Source organism: Lycorma delicatula, chromosome 8 (assembly GCF_047948215.1).
Source record: "Lycorma delicatula isolate Av1 chromosome 8, ASM4794821v1, whole genome shotgun sequence".
Lineage (NCBI taxonomy): Eukaryota > Metazoa > Arthropoda > Insecta > Hemiptera > Fulgoridae > Lycorma > Lycorma delicatula.
Genome location: NC_134462.1, coordinates 136578434 through 136599064, shown reverse-complemented (window position 1 = coordinate 136599064; position 20631 = coordinate 136578434). Strand labels below are relative to the sequence as shown.

General features: G+C 27.9%; 2 protein-coding genes and 1 long non-coding RNA gene across 5 annotated transcripts in view; 2 read left to right on the top strand and 1 right to left on the bottom strand.

The window, feature by feature from the left end:
* The window catches only part of LOC142328743 (neprilysin-like), a 64335-nt gene extending 51599 nt beyond the window's left edge, over positions 1-12736 (top strand). The window contains exons 12-18 of the mRNA XM_075372731.1: positions 183-295; positions 2966-3024; positions 6340-6388; positions 8054-8121; positions 10602-10726; positions 11817-11981; positions 12470-12736. Coding sequence (XP_075228846.1) covers positions 183-295; positions 2966-3024; positions 6340-6388; positions 8054-8121; positions 10602-10726; positions 11817-11981; positions 12470-12643 — 753 coding nt within the window. The 3' untranslated portion in view covers positions 12644-12736. The remainder of the gene's footprint in view (positions 1-182; positions 296-2965; positions 3025-6339; positions 6389-8053; positions 8122-10601; positions 10727-11816; positions 11982-12469) is intronic.
* Positions 185-20504, bottom strand: LOC142328744 (uncharacterized). Its single transcript, XR_012757346.1, has 4 exons — positions 20399-20504; positions 17013-18364; positions 4427-4565; positions 185-273 (listed from the first exon to the last, which is right to left on the bottom strand). It is a non-coding gene; the product is annotated as an uncharacterized LOC142328744 (long non-coding RNA).
* egl (Egl_like_exo domain-containing protein) overlaps positions 17396-20631 on the top strand; it is a 47516-nt gene continuing 44280 nt past the window's right edge. For all 3 annotated transcript variants that reach the window (XR_012757345.1, XM_075372730.1, XM_075372729.1), the window contains exon 1: positions 17396-18754. Coding sequence is in view for 2 of the 3 variants with exons in the window: in XM_075372730.1 (XP_075228845.1) it covers positions 17396-18754 (1359 nt within the window). In the remaining variant the exon portion in view is untranslated. The remainder of the gene's footprint in view (positions 18755-20631) is intronic.

The window sequence follows — 20631 nt, the reverse complement described above, 5'->3', positions numbered from 1 at the left end:
TGTTAATAAAATTAGCATATGTAGTTAATAAAAATGTACAATTACTGTAATTTTTCATTACATGTTTACTGCCCTTTGAACTGTAATACTGATTAATAATTATAGAATAATTTTAACAGCTAAGAAATTTAATTTAAAATTACAATAATAACAAAATTATTATATCTACTTATTTAAAACAGGTTGAAATTAAAAATGGTGAATTTTTACGTAGCATGCTAAATATTAAAGCTGCTGAAGTCAGCACTCTTCTTAACACATTAGGAACAGTTCCTGAGACAAAATCAAAATACAGGTTTGTATATTCTTTTTTTTAAATTACTTATGTGCCTATTTCTATGGTAACATTATATTTCTATGGTAATGAATATTTTATATGGTACAGCACTGAGAATAAATATAACATTTATTTTTAATTAGCTGTTTTATATATTTTTTAAGTAAATTGTTTCCTGTTAGAAATTTAGAAAGAAATGACTTCAGAAAAATTTTAACTGATGAACAGATATTCATTGAAGAAATCAAAAGATGTACTTTCTCTGAAATAAGTAAATAAATGATTAAGTCCATCTGCATTTTTATTAACTTGCATGCTAATGTGCCACAGCATATTCAGCTCAATGAAGAAGGAAACGGAAAACCATTTAATTCTTTAATTTCCCTACTAAGTCTAGTATGGTGTACTTTGAGGATGTGCCATTTTTAGAAGTGACTTGAATTAGATCACCTACCCACACAATATTGCAGGCAGCTTGATAGTTCAGCTTTGTTTTTCTTTATTAAAAAAAAAAAATTAACATTCCTTTAGGAGCAGAAATTCTATGTTTGGCTAATTTTTGTCTCATTACTGAACACTCATGTATGTCATATTGCAATTCATTACAAGGATTCAAAAATATATATATATATTCTGATGCACTATACAAAAATTATCACTTAATGCCATTTTAAATTAGACTTAATTTTGTTTCTTTGACTGAAAGTAAAAGAACTTAACTAATAATAATAATGTAACTCTTAATTGTTTTAGGAACATGTGTTTAATGGTTTGTGTTATGGATATAAATATTAATAGAACTACCAAAAAAATAATTATCAAACAAAAATAGAATTTTATAAGCATCACTATTTGTTGTTTTTTTTTACTACCTTACATAAAAAATCCTACACAAATAACATAATTTTAGTGAAGCTTTAAGAGAAGAGTTTTATACCAATTTATAAATTTAACAATCTTTTCTCCATTTTTAATAAAACATTTTAAAACTCCTATCAAAATAATTTGGATCACTTCAAATATTTTATCAGCAGAAGTTGATGCTTTGTTGCTTGCTTGATTGATTATGCTAGTAGTCAAAGTGTCTACCCCGTTTTGTAGAGTTACAAGTGCAAACTTCATATACTTCACAACAATAGTTCACAAGGGATCAATGTGGTTAGAAGTGGCAATTCCAACTACTTTTAATTTCCCCACTAAGTGTGAATTAACTACTTTAATTTTCCCACTAGATGATCATGATAAGTTATCTATTACAAGTATTAACTATTTCAACTTTCCAGTTGGCTGGAAAGTCATTCATTAAATTGCAGATTTTAAAACGTCTGAGCTAAATTGTATTTTTTTTTTTAAAATAGAATTGAGTTTTTTAGAAATTCTTTTATTTACAATGTAATGAAGTAATACCATAAAATGTATTTTCTCTTTTTAATTATAGAAGATTTAGGTACAAAATTTCTGATCTTATTATGATCCTTAACCTAGCTGATTTTTAACTTAGTTTTAAAATGTTACTGAAGAAGTCATAATTGAACAAATTAATATTTCTTTGTTTTAATTTTGATTGGTACATCTATGTTAACTTTTTAATCAGTATATATTATCAAAAAAATTTAGGCGGCCTGAAATTAGATAGTTAAACTTAATAGGGAAAATAAAGAATAAAATAGTAGTTTTTCATTGCCTTCTTCACTGAGCTGAATACTACATACTAATACGCCAATCCCTTCAAAGTGCAAGTGATGTTCAAACCTACAAGTAAAACTATCATTTTGTTCACCATATAAACCGGTTACTATCAATATCCTCAGTGAAAGCAACTGTCAGCACATATGACTTCCTCCAGCAAGGAGAGTGCATTGCATCCTCCAACAACTAGGGCCCCAAGAGGTGCATTTCTGCTTGGACGGGAGGCGCTAGTACCGATAGGCCTTCAGTAGATGGACTGAAGGGAAATCACACTGGGAAAATGAATCACTTATGTGGCTAGTCTCCCAAGGTCAGCTTGAGTAAAGCTTTCAGTCTGGTCTAAAGAATCTGAACATAATCCAGAACTCTGTTCATAAATAAACAAGCTAATGTATAACTGGCAAATAAATAAATACCTTCCTAATAATAAAAATGACACAGCAGCAAGGGACTTCTGTCCAGGTTCTGCGATTAGTAGGGCGGTACATAAATCTCCTGCTACCCTTGCGTTCAGTTTCATTACAGTGAAAGCTACTCTGACTAATAATGCTTGAACCTTAGAAAATTTACATTTGTTACACCCATATTATATATATAGCTCCTCCAATCAAAGAGAAATCTTATTTTTAAAAACAATCATCATAGAAAAATTGTTTGTTAAAAATTTTATTAATAACCTCTGAATAACAGTTTTTTTCTTGGTTTTTCACAAAATTATAATCTAATAAAAATGTTTAAAATTTAGTTCTGCGATTCATAAATTTTTAATTCTAAAATTACAAGCATAAGAATGATATGATTAAAGTAAATAAAATTTTACCATGAAAAGTCAACCTAAAATAATTAAGTTCTAATTGAGAAGAGTTATGCATATTAATTGTTTTAGTATATGTTAAATAATCACCAAAGATTAAGAGATATATTTATAATATTATTTATATTAAAAAAAATTTCTTCAGTAGTTGCTGCTGTCAAATAAATTGCGTAATTTTTTTTCAGTTGGGTGAGCGATCCTATTGAAGTAAATGCTTACTACAGTCGCAACCTAAATGCAATCTGTAAGGCAATATTTTTATTTATGTATAATTGTTTATCATGAAATTATTACAAAATAATGTATAGCACGATTGTAATCTCTTGCTTTAATTTATAAAATTACTTTTATACTGAAAAAATATAGAATTAAAAGTAAAACTGACTATAACAACTCATGTAATTTTGAAACAACTTAGAACAGATTTTTGTTCTAGTTTTATGTAAAAATATGGTGTTAAACAACCAACAGTAGAAAATTATTTTACTGTAAAATGTACTACTTCGTCTTGATTTGACCTGTAAGTCTAATCAATTCAACCTTTAGAAAACTACTCTTAAAAAATTCATCTTTAGAAAACTACTCTAAAATGCATAATCTGAAACAGTTTAGTAAAAATTATGGTTTCTCTTGGAATTACAATCTTGTACAAATTAATGTGAACAAGACTACATTTTCAAAAATAATCAAATTTATTACGTACAAAGAATGTACAGTGTTTATTACAGTATTTTTTAACATTTAATATGTCCTCCTCACTTTTTAATAACCATTCAATTATTTTAGACATTGAATCTATACGCTTTTTTTACTTATTTCTTTAATTTCTTGATCTTGAAACCACACCTTTATCACAGCACAAATCATCTCCTCTTTGGTAGTGTGTTCATTTTTCTCAGTCTTTTCTTAACAATTGCCCACAAACCTTCAATTGGGTTCAGGTCTGCTGAATTTCCAGGCCAGACCAAACACTGAATCCCTTTTAGAGACATGAAAACTTAACTTTCTTTAATGAGTGGCAGGGGACCAAATCTTGTTGAAAAACACCATTTTCCACTCCTAGTAAATCTGCAAGTTTTTGAAGTTCTGGTATAGCCCTATTTTCCAATAATGGGTCAGTATTCATCATCCCAAAGATGGGTACATAAGTTTTAGATCCAAAATAGGTGAAGCATCCCCAAAACATCTTCTTTAAAGGATGCTTTACCAGTTGTTTGATGTGTTTTGCCATACCCAACTCATCATCGCTTCTTCACACATACGCCCTGAACTAGAAAAGTACTCTCATCAGAGAAAAGTACTTTTCTCCAAGTCTCAGGACTCCAGTTTTTGTATTTTTTGGCTCAAAAAAGCTTTTTCTTCTTCATGGCATTAGTAAGAAGTTGTTTTCTTATAGGCCTTCATGCTTAGCAACCATTTTCCAGAAGTCTTCTGCATACAGTAAAATCGTGAATTTTCACACCACTGATTCTAATTCTTTTTGTAACAAAACTACTTTTCTGAGAAATTAATTTTACTTATATGTAAAATAGCATCACCTTTTAAGGTAATTTTGCTTTTCTTCCACAGCGATCTTTTTGTTTGGGTGAAATTGTACCCATTTAAAGATTTTGTGTAATTATCATATTAACTACAGTTAGACTAACCTAACATTCTGCTGCTATCTGTCTGAGTCATACAAGTATGTTCATTGAGTGTTATTATTTTGCTTCTTTTCTTGGGAGTTAAATTCATATTGCTACTCTTCTAAATTTATTAACGAAATCACAAGATCACTTACATACACTAGAAGAAACCAAAATAAAATAGATAAGCAATACACATAACCTCCCAAAACAAACAAGAAATTTTCAGGTAATACATGAAATAGAGGGAAACAGCTGTACTACATTTGGAATCAGTGATACAACATAACTAACTAAAAATTACCTCTTGTTCACATTAATTTGCATAACACTGTATTTTGATAAATTGGTGCAACCTATTATTTCCTTTTATGAAACAGCTTTTGTAGAATGATAAACAAAACAAAGATAACATTTTCCTTAATTGACAGAGAACTATAAATAAAAATAGTTTATTATGGAACAAGCTACGTACAAGTATTTGAATTGTAATCAAAAATCTATTAAAAATCATTGTTTACTAACTTAATAAAATAATAAATAGGTCAGGAAGTTAATTTAATTGATTTATTTAAAAATTTATTTCATTAAATGCTAAAATTAAGCTAATATAATTTTGCACTTGCAATCAGTCATAAAGGAAATTCAGTGGGATGAATCTATAGTATGATAGCTTAATTGTAAAGACATAGTTATCTGAAATGACACATTGACTCTTGTAAGACAGTTTTAACTGGTTATAACAATAAATAGCATTTCAAGTAAAATCCTCCATGGCATGCACATTACATACATTTACTGCAGATGATTTATGAATTTTATTATATTCTTATTCACAATTGTCAACAGTGGTATTAATTTGAAATTTAATGGTTTTTCACCAAATCAAACTATATAATAAAACATCTTATAATACAATTTGGTCTGGTATGTTGTAAAAGTTAGATTTCATAAAAACTGGTTCATAAACTAAACAAAATATTGATATGCTTTTACACAAAATTAATGTTTATTAATCAATAACCCTGTTTTTGAGATTACTCCAAATAGCTGCTCTGTCTTTCTTTGCAGCTGCTGCAGTTTTGTGGCCTTGAGCCAGTGTGTTGTGGATATACAGGCATTGATATATACATATTGTGACAATGAAGTTTTCAAATCGAGCTCATTAAAAAGCTCACAGTAAATCAAAAATGTGTATTATTACCACCATTCACTGTAGTCTCCACATACTTCATTCATTATTTATATTACTCATACAAAGAATCAAATATTTAAGAAAACACATTTTATTAAAAACAAGGAAATGATTGAAGAATCAAGGAATAGCATCATGTAGAAAAACCAGGTTCCATTTTCCACAAACTCAACCTTATGTAATGAATTTAAGCAATCATCACTTTTGTATAAGATTTACCATTTATTGTTGATTTTCCAGCTTGATTTTCCATGATGTATTTAAAAATTATTTATGATAGGCATAAAAAATGCGATCAGCATTACTTCCACTTGCAGTTTTTTCTCTCTTAATTTCTACTTAAGCTTTCGATTTTTTTGGACTCAACTAAGTTTGACTTGACATTCTTAAACGAATTCAGCAAAAAAATTTTATTCTTGTGTTATTAATTAGAAACAAAACTTGAATATATTCTATGGTTTTGTAAATCTTCAATTAAAATCTTACATCCTGTCATTATTAGTCATTATTAGTCACTGCCATTTCTTATAACATGTGAATAAAGAGGGAGATAAAGAATGCCCTATTTCAAATGTTAAATATAAGACATATATGAAAACTTAAAATGTTTTTCTCTTTAAAAAAAATATTATAACACAGTAAAGTCAGGTAGAAATTTTATTAATATTAATTTAAAATTAGAATTATAAAAAAAAATTTAACTGAAAAATTAAAATAACAACCCTTATTTTTCATGCAGCCATACCAGCAGGGATTCTTCAGATACCTTTTTATTTTTTAGGTTTAGAGTAAGTAACTAAATTATAACACATTGGTAAATTTACTATTTTATTTTTTTTTTGTAGAGGTAGTTCTATCATTTTTTTTTTGTCATAGTGACAATCAGAATAAATATGTTTATTCATTTTGTTGAGTTTTAAAAATCTTATTTTTTATCAAATCTCTAGTGTGTTATAATGTTGTGTGTCTTTTAAAATTTCATTTTGTGTGAGTGTGTTGAACTCAAAACAAGTCTAAATATGTTTCTTCTGGAAGCAAATACCCACTTCTTTAAACAGTAAGTCAAACACTTATCAGATAGTAACTATATTTTACCAGTTTCATAAATTAATTTTAAATTATTAAGAGACTGGTTTTTATGCATATTTTGATGATGATGCATTTCATAAAATTCTGCTAATAATAACACTCATTCCATTTTTAAATGTGGACATCGATTTCTTCCAGCAGCTATGTGTAATTAACAGAAGAGAAATAGGCATGAATTAAACAATAAATTATAGGACTGAATGTTGTCTTCATTTTGATGGATTTGACATGTCAGTATACAATATTTGGTATAGTTAACATAGGAAATATATTTGGTACAATAAAGGAAACTACCTCATTTTTCTCTTTCTTAGTACAACTGTTGTAACTGAAACTAGTTGCCTTTGAGCTTAACAATTCAAATGTAACTTTGACTGTAAGCTAATCTGATAAAAGTTAAGTTTTAAAAGTTGTTGGATGGGGAGGCTATGTTTTTCTATAATGAATAGTTTTTTATTAAAGTATCAACAGAGTTAGCTAACAAAAATTTCACTCCAGGTGTAATTAGTTTACAGATATTTTTTACAATCTTCGATAAATTATTGTTAAGCGATAAAGAAATTTGAACATTTTTATTAATGAAACATTTGGCTTTCCAAGAATTGAATCCAAGATGCTGTTTAAGATTTCTTGAAGAACAAGGTTGGTTACAAACGTACATAAAACACACCATCTCAAAATTTAAGTTGTTATTATTAAATAATCAAAGAATACATTCGGTATTCTTCACTGTTTAATGATAAAATTATTACCGTTCTGCAAATTTTATAAATTTAATGTGTAAACTGGAAATCTAATGTAATTTTGCATTACTCATCGCAAAAATTAAATTATCTGTGGATGATAAAAAGGTAAGTTTCTTAAGTAATTTTATTATATAATTTTTAATTATTTTATTGAAATTAATCTCTTAAGATTCATATTATTTCTTTGTATTGTTAAATTATATTTTAAATTCTATTAATATAAACCACCTAGTACGAAATATTGAGATAGTACCTAGTACAAAGTACTTTCACGGGATCTACATCTTCAGTTGTGTTGAAATATCTAATTAAACTTAAATTAAAAATAGTAATATAAACCATGAAAGTGGTGTAATGTTTTACATTACTGCAATATTATAATGAAAATGTTTGTTACGGTAATGCAACAAACATTACACCATGTTTATGGTTTGTTTTAATAGTTTTAACTTTTAATATGCAATTTAATAAAATACTTTACTGAGGATGCAGAATCCCACGAAAGTACCTCTATGATAAAAATAAGGTAAGATTGTCTTATCTAAATATTATGTATAGGTGGTTTTTATTAATATAATTTAAAATATATAATTTTTATTTATCCTATTATTATTTCAGAGCTCTTAATTACGGTGCTATTGGTAGTATATTAGGACATGAAGTTACGCATGGATTTGATGTTGAAGGTATGTGTTGACATGTTGAAATGAAGCAGTTTTATTCCTAAAGTGCAAATAACTACTTACCAGAAAGCATTTCTGAACCTTAACTCATTTTTACCATGATCTTTAAAAAAACCCTTGGCAGGATTGTAACAATATAAGTTAAGTATTAGGTAATACTTTTTTCCTTTTATCTTAAAGGAAATCACCAAAAAATGATCAATTGCATTAACTAGACTTGTAAATTAGAAAAGATAAGGTATGGAGGCCCTAGTTTTACACAATAGATCTCTCAGCTACTTTTTTTTTTGTAACTCCTGGATAGGAAATTGAGTCCTTGGGAAAGTTCTACAAGCACACAGAAATTACTATCTCCACTAAACCCTATTAAAAAGCGACTACTCTTTGGGCTCTTAGAAGGTGCCAGTATGTTATTGCAGATGGAATTAGATTGACAGCTAATCTAATTCCTTTGCATTCATTTAAGGAGAAGGAATAAAGGCTAAAGAAAGGTAACTTTCATATCTTTAATTATTATTAGAATAGGAACAATCAACCCACAGTGGTTCGAGTACGGATAGAGGTAGTTTACTGTTTTTCCCAGGACCCAGCAAGGCTACTTGGTACCAAAATATAATAAAAATCTATCTTCATACTAATATCAGGTAATACTTGTTTCCTTTTATCTTAAAAGTAAAATCAACAGATAATGATGTGTCAAACTTGTAGTCAACTTGCTGTTTCGTGAAAAGGTTTGCCGTATACAAAAAAAAACATTTACAGTTCCTCTGTTCATTATCACACTTTTTATTTCTGATTTAAAAAACTAATTTTACCTTACACAATCCTACACTTAAATAAACAATAAAATGAATATTATCATTAGATAAAATATTTAATTTCAGTTTAAAGAAATATACATGTAAACCAACATAAAAAAAAATTTGTTCATAAATGTATTTTTAAGTCAAACAGTATTTTTCTTGAGTCCAAGCCAAGACTATATATCTTTATTCTGAATGTAGTTGTTTCAAATCATCAATGAGAGTACTTCATTTTCTTAAATAACTGCAGAAAAAACAGCTTTTTCATTCTGAACATAATTAAATTTTTTTGTCTTAATTGTACAATGATTGATACTGTATGAATAATAATTGTAAAACAACTGATTGAAACAAGTAATTTACTGTTTTTATAACATTTAATAAGATTATTTTTTTTCTTAATAAAATGTCTGTTTTTTACAATTTTTAATACTTTAATAATAAGTGTTTATGACTATTTTTCATATTATCAGGAAGTAAAACAAAAAAAAAATAAATAGTAAAAAAAATATGTTTAAAAATGTTTTTATGTTTAATATTCATAATTTATCATACAATCAAAAATAACTATATAGGAACTGATATAGAAGTCTACAGTGTGAATACTGTGGGCAAACTGAACCAGATGTTCTCAATAAATAAATAATGAGAAATAATAATTATTCACAAATTGAATAAGTAAGTACATAAGTAAATTTTTTGTTCTGGTGAGAATTCATGCTACACAATGTGTCAGTGTCAAAATTTTGTTTCTTCATTGATAGTAACAGCTGCATGTCGGTGTAATATGCTTGTGGTATTGTAAGCATACATCATTATAGAGAATATAAATGTCAAAATTTCCATTTTGTTTAAAATATTGCCCATAAAGGTGTTAATACTGTTTGGAAAATTATATTATCTACACAAATATTTCTATGAAGATAATGCTAGTGCTAAAATCATGTTTGTAGCAAGTCTACCTTATCATGTTTGATACCTTAACAAATGAAAAATATATTGAGCATGTTCAGTGATAGAAGGAAATTTGAAAGGAAAGTGATAAAAGGATTCTGATAGCATAATCATAGACACAATAAAGTGCCTGAAGAGGTTTCTAAAATTGGATCCCCAATATTTTAACAACTGAATGAATGTTGGCAAAAGCGATTAGCTAAGATGGTAAATTATTTTAAGTTAATACATAATGTAAACTATTTTAATGAACCCAGTATGTATTTATTTTCTTATTTTTTTTTTTTTAATAAACATATCTTGGGAACTTTATGAAGCTACATTAAAATAAAGAAAAAGGAAACCTAAATTAGAAAGAAACAGTGAATGAAAATTTTCATTGTATTTTCATTCACTGTACTAGTTAATTAATTCAAGATAGTAATGTATTACTCCTGTTATTCATAAATGTATTCCTTGAATGTTCATAAGTAGAAGTTTACATATATATTTACCTTTTATTATGTAAAGTTAAATAATGTAGAAATATAAACATTCTTTTACATACAAATACAAGTATTCAGGAAGAGGTTAAAACAAACAGAAAAATTCATCATTGTTTGCTCAAAAAAAACATTGTGATAGTGAAAGTATTAATTTATTAATGTTTTAATCTTCATAAAAAAATGACTATTAATCAGTAAACCAGTGTTTCCTTCATATTTGTAAATTTCCTTGTTTATTTAGGTAAAGATTTTGATGCAAAGGGGAAAAAAGTATCATGGTGGAGTCCACAAATGCTGGAAGAATACAATAAAAGAGCACAGTGTTTCGTAAATCAGTATAATAATTACAGCTTGCAGTCAGTTAAGGTAATTAATGTTAATATATTTCATTAGTCCTTTTATTGCTGTATTATTAATAACATTATTTAGTCCATGACTTTACCTCTTTTATAAAATTTCCATAAATAATTAGTTAAATTATGGGTGTATAATAATAATTTGCTTTATTTTATTAGCCAAAATACTTTTGAAAATGTAAGATTTTAAAATTTCTCAACATTACAGATAACAGATTTTTATATGAACTTGCTATATACTTTTAATTTACTGTCTTCATGACTCATTACTTTCATTAGTTTTAGCTATTTATAAATAAATAACAATTACTGATTGTTATATAAAATGTTAATAGATTTCCAATTTTGCTGAAAGCATTAGATGGCACCAAACCACAAATAAAAAAGTGTACAACAAAATTTTAGAACATAATACAGTTCAAACAATTTTACTTTCCCACCTACTGCTATAGCTATAAAAGGTAAGGTATGGTAATTGGTCCAACTTCAGCGTAACCGGTTCTCACAGGATCTGTAAGTTTTGATACCTAAGAAACAAAAATACCGGATGGAAATTTTCCAGATCTTTGCGCATGCTTGTATGTATGTATGTATGTGTGTGTGTGTGTGTGTGTGTGTGTGTGTGTATGTGTGTATGTGTGTATGTATGTATGTATGTATGTATGTATGTATGATATATATATATATATATATATATATATATATATCTGTGTGTGTGTGTGTGTGTGTGTGTGTGTGTGCGTGTGTGTGTGTGTGTGGTGTTGACCTCTAAATCACCTTATATCTCCAGAATTCACATGAATGATGACACTATTGCACTGTTCTAACTAAAATTACAAGCCTTTATAAAATGCCTGTTTGGATATAAATTACTATTTAATGCACACATTTATTAATGATATTTTTAAATAATTATAATAAAATGTTATTTTTCTACTGATAATTTTTCAATGTAAAAAAACAATGTTAATAATTTTATATTTGATGCAATAGCTTTATCTCATTTGAATTTAATGTAATAAAACAATATCTAAGCAAAGCATCAAATAATTAATTCAGCAAATTAAGCAACATAAATTTGTTTATGTATCTTTTTGTAGATAAATGGCACACAAACATTAGCTGAAAATATAGCAGATAATGGTGGTGTTCGTGAAGCCCTTAGAGGTTACAGAACATATGTAAAACGTAATGGTCCTGAAAAAGCGCTACCTGGATTACAACATTTCTCACATGAACAATTACTTTATCTAGGGTTTGCTAATGTAAGTACTCTTCCTAAATATAGTTTACTTAAAATATTAAATTTATTTTATATATAATTTAAATATTCTAATTTATAAATTATTCTCCCAGGTTTCCAGCTTATTCTAATCCTCCCATCAAAGATAACTAGAAAGCAGAAATGGTACATTTCAATTTATTATTCTTGCTAATAATTTTGAACGGGCATTTGAAAGATGACCAATCTTCATACAATTCTAACTTTTTGAGTTCTTTAATGATAAATTTTAGTGTACACAGAATATATAAATTAACATACAGCTAATTGACTGTTGCTTGATTATTTAAGCTGCAGGAGATGCTAGAGAGAAATAAACTCAAATCTCACAAAAAGTAATTCTGATACTCTACTGTTCCTAATTTATATGTATACAAGCATGTTAATTCAAACTTTTGTTTAATGGATTAATAATTATAGCTTGGTAGGATTAAATTTATCTGTTTTAATATACTTTTTATTTAATTGCAGGTTTGGTGCCAATCATCTACTCCAGAAAATGATGCACTCGCTTTAGGAGATGTTCATAGTCCTAGTAGATACAGAGTTATTGGAAGTCTTTCCAATTCTCCTGAGTTCTCGCAAGTTTGGAATTGTCCTACAAATAGTCCAATGAACCCAAATTCTAAATGTATACTTTGGTGACAGCAGTTTTTATTAAAAGAATTTAAATATTTTGTATATTTTTTCAGTTTGTTTAATATTCTTATTTTTTATGATATTTATTCTATGTCTTAAATTTCTTTCATATCTCTTATTACCCATCCTCTTTTCTACAAATTAAAAGACATAAATTTTTATTAAACTAGAACACACGCACGCACGCACACGCACACACATTATCAGCCTGGATTATATATTTAAAAAAAAAAATTATATCTATATATAGAAAAGATGTGACTGATCCATAAACAAGTAGTTTCAGGAGGAAAGAAGTTTCCTCTGGAGTTATAATCTTAAATTAAATTAATTTTATATTTATACTTTTAAGCTACCGTATTTATATTTTATCACTAACAGTTCCTAAGTACTATCTTGGCTACCATTCTGATATTGCACTCTTATTACTCATTATGACCTGCCAGTTCATGAATGTAACAAAGTACAGATAGTCATTACATGAGTAATATATGTAGCCATATGCTGGCCACAAATTAAATGTTAAAGAAACCTGCAGTAAATATTCAGAAATTTTTCAAGATATATAAATCAATTTGGAACAGATTAAATTCTAATCTCTTAGCAGATCAATGTATCAATTTACTTTTTTATGCACAAAATTCAACCTGTATGAGTTTGTTTCTTAGCTACTTTATACAAAAGATGTGTGTCAAATAGAATATAAAATTATCAGAGGTTTAATTTTAAAGTGGAGAAAAAATACACAGGCTGACCATCATCTGGCACAGGACAACAGCATCAGCTTTGTCATGATTTTATTAAATGCCAGTACTATATTAGTCTGCAATATCATATCACACTAAATTTATGAAAACAGATAGTAGTCAAGTGGTTTTGATAAATTACCCCCCCAATCTGTTTTCAAAACTATAACTTCTTACTCAATATGTCATCAATATTACAAAAATTGTAGTTACTTCTTAATTATTGTACAGAAAACCTGCACCAATGATTATTTATCAGTTCTATAAAATTAAAAATCTGTTATGAAATATAAGCTTCTTATTTAGAAGGGGTTTTTCCTTTTGCTACAGTAATTAATAATACTCTTTAAATGTTATTGATCATTGGTTAAATGAAATATGTAATTTTAATATTAAATTGTTAAGTAACTACACGCAGAAATAAATATTGAAATCTGGATACCTTTTATGTATTCACTGAACAATATGATAAATTGATAAAATACAATATGATAAAAACCTATATGATAAACACACCTTATAATTATTATTATATATTATGAACTATTTGTCCTTAACAGAACATTTCTTCCAAAGGTTTTTTGTAGCAAATTATCAGTTCCTTCTTCATTGTAGAAGCCAGTACTTAGTACACTTGTACCAGTACATTGTACTCATTGCCTGCTGCACTACCTACCTTAAATTGCTGAAAAAACCTTAAGTATGTAAAAGAATAATATATCAATCTATAATGTGTTTTGTTTATATGTACTACAAAATTTAATGTTGTTACTTTAATTAGGCTTACGATACTTTTTGGGGTCCAACCCAGGACATATTTTTGAAATTATTTAAAAATACTTTATTGAAACATTAAACTTTATATTCAGTTATATTCTTCACTAGACATGTTGTTTGTTTGTTTTAATTACATCATAAAATTCACAAGAAAGTTCTGAATTAATTTTAATATTTAGCAGATGTTTAACAGCAGATACTGAAAGTCTACTCCTTTCTACAGACCAAATGTTCCCCGTAATTGAAAAAACTCTCTCAACTGGAGCAGATGTCCCAGGCAATGACATTGCAAACTCAAGCATTTTAAAAATAATGCAACATGAAATATCAGTCTTTTGAAATACCTTAAAAATTGCTTTCCACTTCTCTTCAATAGTATCTGGTACTTTTTCAGAACTTGAACCACAACCTACCCTTTAGTTTTGAATTACCTGGTTCAACAATGTACATTCATCAAACAGGTCTTAATATTTATAGAATCTTTTATAATTTCAATAACAACTTGTGCACTCTCTTCTAAATCAGACCAGGTAATTTCAGTTTGTAAATTTATCCACTGAAACTTACTAACTTTATCAAAACTGGCTCTTTATCATTATTTTCTTTCAGAGTGAATAGCAATTCTTTGATAGAATATGGTATAAATTTATAGGTTTTTCTTTTCTGAAGTTGACAAATTAATTCAGAATATGTCTGAAATGCTTCTGTTGCTGTGATAGAATTAGCTTCCAGTTTCAGAATTACATTATTAATTAACTGTAGAATAATATATAAAAATTTCAAAAACAGTTCACTTTCTAGATTTTCAAAAAAATCAAACAATTTTGGGCATTTGTTACAAGATAAGAAGTATTATTTTACATCATCAAAAATGGAAAGAATTCTTTCTATTGCAGGTAACAAACCTTCTGCTGCTATGAGATAATACTTTTTTGTAATCTGTTTCCACAAATTCACAGAACTCTTTTAAGTTTTGTTACTCTTACTGTATCATGTGAAAATAAGTATAAATTTTTATAATAATATAAAATTTGTATTTATATTTATAAATATAAAATTTACGTTCAGGGGTAGAGAATCACATGCTGTTTGTACTGAATTGTGTACAATGTGGGCTGAACAACCAACTCAAATTTGGTGTATTTTTAAATTTCATACTATTCAAGTGTGTTAAGAATTATTTTTGATGCTCTGAAAACATAGCACATTAAAAAAGTATGTGCTGATTACATATGTAGCATAATTACTTTTAATGCTTTACAAACATAGCACATTAAAAAAGTATGTGATAATTGCATATGTAGCATACACAAATTAAAATCTCAATACATATTGAGATTAACATCTCAATACATATAAAATTTATCAATGAACTAAATTTTACACACAAAAGTGTGTTTTACATAAAACATACTAAATGAACAAACTGGATGTAGGTAGAATATATTATACTGCTTAAAAGATTTCCTGATCTTTTTAAGATGGGTATTACTTGCAGCAGTACTATTAAATATTCTATTGAGGAAGGAGATCTAAAATGATTTTAAATAAAAGCTCCATTAACCAGAATGAGAGTGGACAATGTGAAATGAGACAAGACACCACAGGGACAAACCTATTTGAGAATAATAGCTTTTTTCTGATTGGGACCAGTAAGTCACTTTACCTAAGAAGTAATCCAATCATAAAGCTTGTTTTGCAGCCCTATTCCCAAAGCTGGTCCACACAGGTAGTTCCCTCTACCAGTAGTGAAGATATATGACACCCTCAGTCTGGAGTTCCTAGCTAGATTTGACCTGCACCAACAAATCCAATAATGGAAAGAAGGTATCATGTATAAGGGAAATAAGTGAACAGTTAAGGATCTCACCATGATTTATACATCAGGGTAGTTAACTATATTTATCAAGACACAATAAAAACAGATTATGCCAGGTTTACAGTAATTTTAATTGTGTTCACAAAGCTGAATGTACTGCTTAACATCAGCGTACAAAACCCACTGAAATGCAGGTAACATTCAATCTTACAAAATATTTGCTTAAAATATAGTATATAGGTTGAAATTAAAAAAATCAACTTAATAAAATATATTATTTTACTAATGTTAAACAAATTTGTTAACTTTAAAATAGATATCTTAATAGCATTGCTACAGGGAACTATGCATAATTTTCTTGAGGAAATTGTAATCATTCCTCAAAGCAATAAATACAGCAGGAAAATGATACAGATCCTTGTTACCTATATTGGATATTGGTTTTATTAAATAAAAAAAATCATCCTTCTTAACAGTTTGTTAGTAATGGTAAAGTGATTGTCTCTCATTTGTTTTAGGGGAATAAATATACTTTAGAAAAAGATACGTTATTTTATTATATTTTGTTAGTTTTTTTAGAAAGTGATAAGAAAGAGGTAGTACGTTTCTATTCAGTTAGCATTCTATAAGTTCGCGCTTATTAAAAAAGACAGATTAAATATACCAGCTCCTTTCAAAATTCTCTTAGGGGCCAACGAGTTATAATTATCTGCCAACTGTATTCAGCGTTATTGCATAATACCTAAATGCAATGTACTCATGTACGAAATTTTTAAAGTATCGTGGAATTTCTATAAAACACAAGATTTTAACAAGTCTCAATATAAAATTAAAGGGAAAGAATTACCAGCACACTTATTGAATAATATAGCTCTAACTACGTTATCTACTTTAATTTTCCACCGTTTTAAAAACTGAACGCATAAATAAAAGGCGATTTCGCAACCTTTGGAATTAGGTAGACAAGCAAAATTCTTCACATTCTTCAAATATTTTCTGCAAGTGAAATGTATTCTACTAAAAGTTTTCTTACCAACCGATCAGCTATGAATGAAATTTCATGAATTTAAAACAGTTAATTTTTTATTTCTGTTCCCTTAATAAATCAATCAAGTTCCAAGCACCGTTTTAACAAACTTTAAAAAGTAAAAATAAATACTCCTTTATGGTTCAACTAAATACTTTTTAAGACAGTAATTCGCCAGCTGAAATCAGTAATCGAAATTTCTATCGATAACCTGCAACATCGATAGGTACAACGTCATAAATTGAAAAAATGTATAATGGCGTCAATAATGTCCTGATAGTTTGACGTTCCTCGAGAGGTCTTCTGAGGAAGATTCCTTTCGCGGTGAAGGATGGTAACTTTTAAACTTAAGGTACTGTAACTGATTTTAAATTATATTTACTTCAAACATGGATAGTTCAGAATACGAAATGGTAAGGAATATGACCTTACTGTTTTTCTTTGAAAGACTGATGGATAAAGGGGGTCCAAGAACTTTGCACGATCTTAGTTGTCAATTTGGTGCTAAAGGTTTTACCAAGGAAATGAGACAGATTGCTGGTGGCTCACAGTCAGGTCTTAAAAAATTTCTTTCACAATATCCTGCTTTATTTACTGTCGATGGTGATTATGTGTATGTTAATGCATTCACTGCTCCAAGCAATGAAACTGATGAAAGTAAAAGCGGTCAGAGACCTGGTGTTGGTAAACGTGATTATGCTAAAGAAGCTGTTGAGTATTTTTCTGGAAAACTGAGGCAGTATGGTGTTGGTACTGAAGTACCTATAAAAAGTTTATTAGGCCACAGATCTCAAGCATCTCCAGAAGTTCGTCATATTTCAGGTCAGCATGTTAGAGAATTTCGAGACTTTTTATGCAGATATCCAGAAGCGTTTGTTGTTAATGAAGATACAGTTATATTAAAGGAATATGAAGGACAAGAACCACAACCTTTTCATGAGTTGGAAGAAGTTAAAGTTGATCCTGTTCTCACTTCACGACTGATGGACTTTTTTAAACAGTGTATTGAGGTTAAGGGACCTTTATTAGTGGAACAACTTTTTCAGCAAGTAGTTTCATGTTTTCCACAAGAAGTTTGGTCGTGCATTTTTAAAACACCCCAAGATTTATCCACTTTTCTTAGAATGCATTCTAATATGTTTCATGTTCAGTCAAATCTTGTAACTGTTGTTATGTCAAGTGTTAAACCCGTGCCTGATAATTCTTACAGTAACAGATACAATTCAAATGAAGAGAATAAGGTTACAAATAATTTAAACAGTAGTTCTCGTAATATGACTAATAGTGCTCAGACAACACATTCAACAATCCCGCTAGTTCCTCCTGATTCAGAAGCACCACCTCCTAGTCCAGTAACACTGCAAAATCAAACATTGAAACAAAGAATTAATTCTTTAGTTATGAAAACTCTTGCTGATAATACAGAAAAAGATAGAAATTTTGCAGCTGCTGCTGGTGCAAATGGGTTAACCCAAGGCGAAAATTGGAAGGCAAAAGTTTTACTAGCTACAAGAGTGATAGCAAATGTTAAAGAATGTTCTCAATTGGTTGATGAATTAATGAAACAGCCTAACAATGCAGTATCATTTGATTGTGAAGGAATTAATCTTGGTGTTAGAGGGCAGTTAACTTTATTTCAAATTGGAACTTTGTCTGGCCAAGCATACATCTTTGATCTCATTACATGCCCTAATTTAGTTACTGCTGGTGGTCTTCACAAACTTTTGGAAGCTGAATCAGTTGTGAAGGTTAGTATATTTTCTATTGTGTATTTATATATATATATATATATATATATATATATATATGTTTATTTTTATAGGTTATGAATTAATTGTAGTTATGTTATATTGATGTTTATAATTTAATTCTAGTGATCTACAGATATTTGCTTATAATAGTTATATAACAATTTAATTACCTTATTTTCCAAGTATTATGTATCATTTGCTTCTATGTTGAATGATAAAATTTAGTCTACAAACTGGTTATTATTGAAGTTAAGTGAAAATGTAGTTATTGAAAAAGGGGCAATTTTACTTTAATTACATGGAGTTACAGAATTAGGTACACATTCACGCTACAGTTTTCTGTAGTTTAAACAGTTTGTACTTCTTTATAATTGGATTTTCTATTCTTAGTGTTGACATTTGTTTTTTATTGTAATTTAATAATAACCTTTTTTTTTTCTTTTTTTTGTTTGTATCCTGTAGAATACATCATAAAAATATGTAAAAACAAACAAACTTAAGTGAGTTACATAAATATTCTTGAATTATGGTACTAGTACTATAATTAACTTAATACCTGTGTTTTTATTACCTCAAAAGTGAATCTATATTTAAGGAAAGAATTAATTATATCTTTACTAGTATTTTTGACAAAATTTAGCGTGTCAGGTTATTTTGAAGAATCTCCTCAGTCCTTAATCTTCAGATTAATTACTGGATGACTGTACTTTATCACAGAATTTTTCTTTGTATCATCATTGTCATTTTGTAATAACTTCCTTACTTGAACCATTTATTTATTTTATATTTTTTCTAGATACTTGTAATTTCTCCTTTCCAGTTTTATTTTTATTATGGTAATCGTGTATGTATTCCATCTTATCTATTTATTTCTTCATTCAGTTTTACAGAATTTTTTTTTGTTTCTCTTTTCTGTATATTGAAGTAATAAGTCCTCCTTAATTTTTGAGTGATTTCCTGTTTTGATGTTAAAATGAATTACAACCTAATTTTGATCTTATTTATTTTATCATAAAGGGGAGAGTAAAGACAATATTATATATTAATATCTCTACCTTTTCTAAACATCTCTCTGTTTTTATTAATTATCTAAAATGTTGGTCCTAATTTTCATAAGTACAATAGTTTTTTTTGGAATTACAACTTTTACATTGTGTGTACTTACTGGATTATTTATATGGATTTGTGTTATCTATAATATGCATCTCCTTCCATCCTATGATGGTAGCCAAGTTTATTTTACAAATTTTATTTTCTAACCATCCTTTATTAAAGTCTTAAATTTTTTCTTAAGATAGTTATAGAATTGTGATTGCACACTGTTTTATTGGCTTATTACACAGTTTGTGGATTAATCTAAATTAACCTCTTTTTTTTGTTTAGAATTATCATGTTGCATTTTATGATAAGATTTTAAATATAAAAGATGAAGGATTAAGAATGTTGTATGGTAGGATTATATGTTACTGCTTGCTGGTTCATTTCCTAAAAACAGTTTTATATATATTACAAACACCCACAATATATATTGTTATATATTTTTAATGTCAAAAAAATTTAGTTTTTCATTTTAATATTTATGCATATTTATCTTTGGGTAAAACAGAAATGTAAGAAATAAGTTTAAAAATAAAAGATTACCTTGTTAGATTGTGTTATAAAAGTAGATGCTTCAAACATCAGTCTATCATCGCTTAAATTTGTTAAATGTTTATTTCTTTTATAACAAAAAAAATCAATATAATAATTATTAAATTTAATAGACTAGGCATAGATCAGATACAGCAGTTATTATCTTAGTTGCTTTATAGAGGATATACAATTATATAACATGTTAAAGTTCAATGTTATAAATTATCTACTGACCCTTTCTT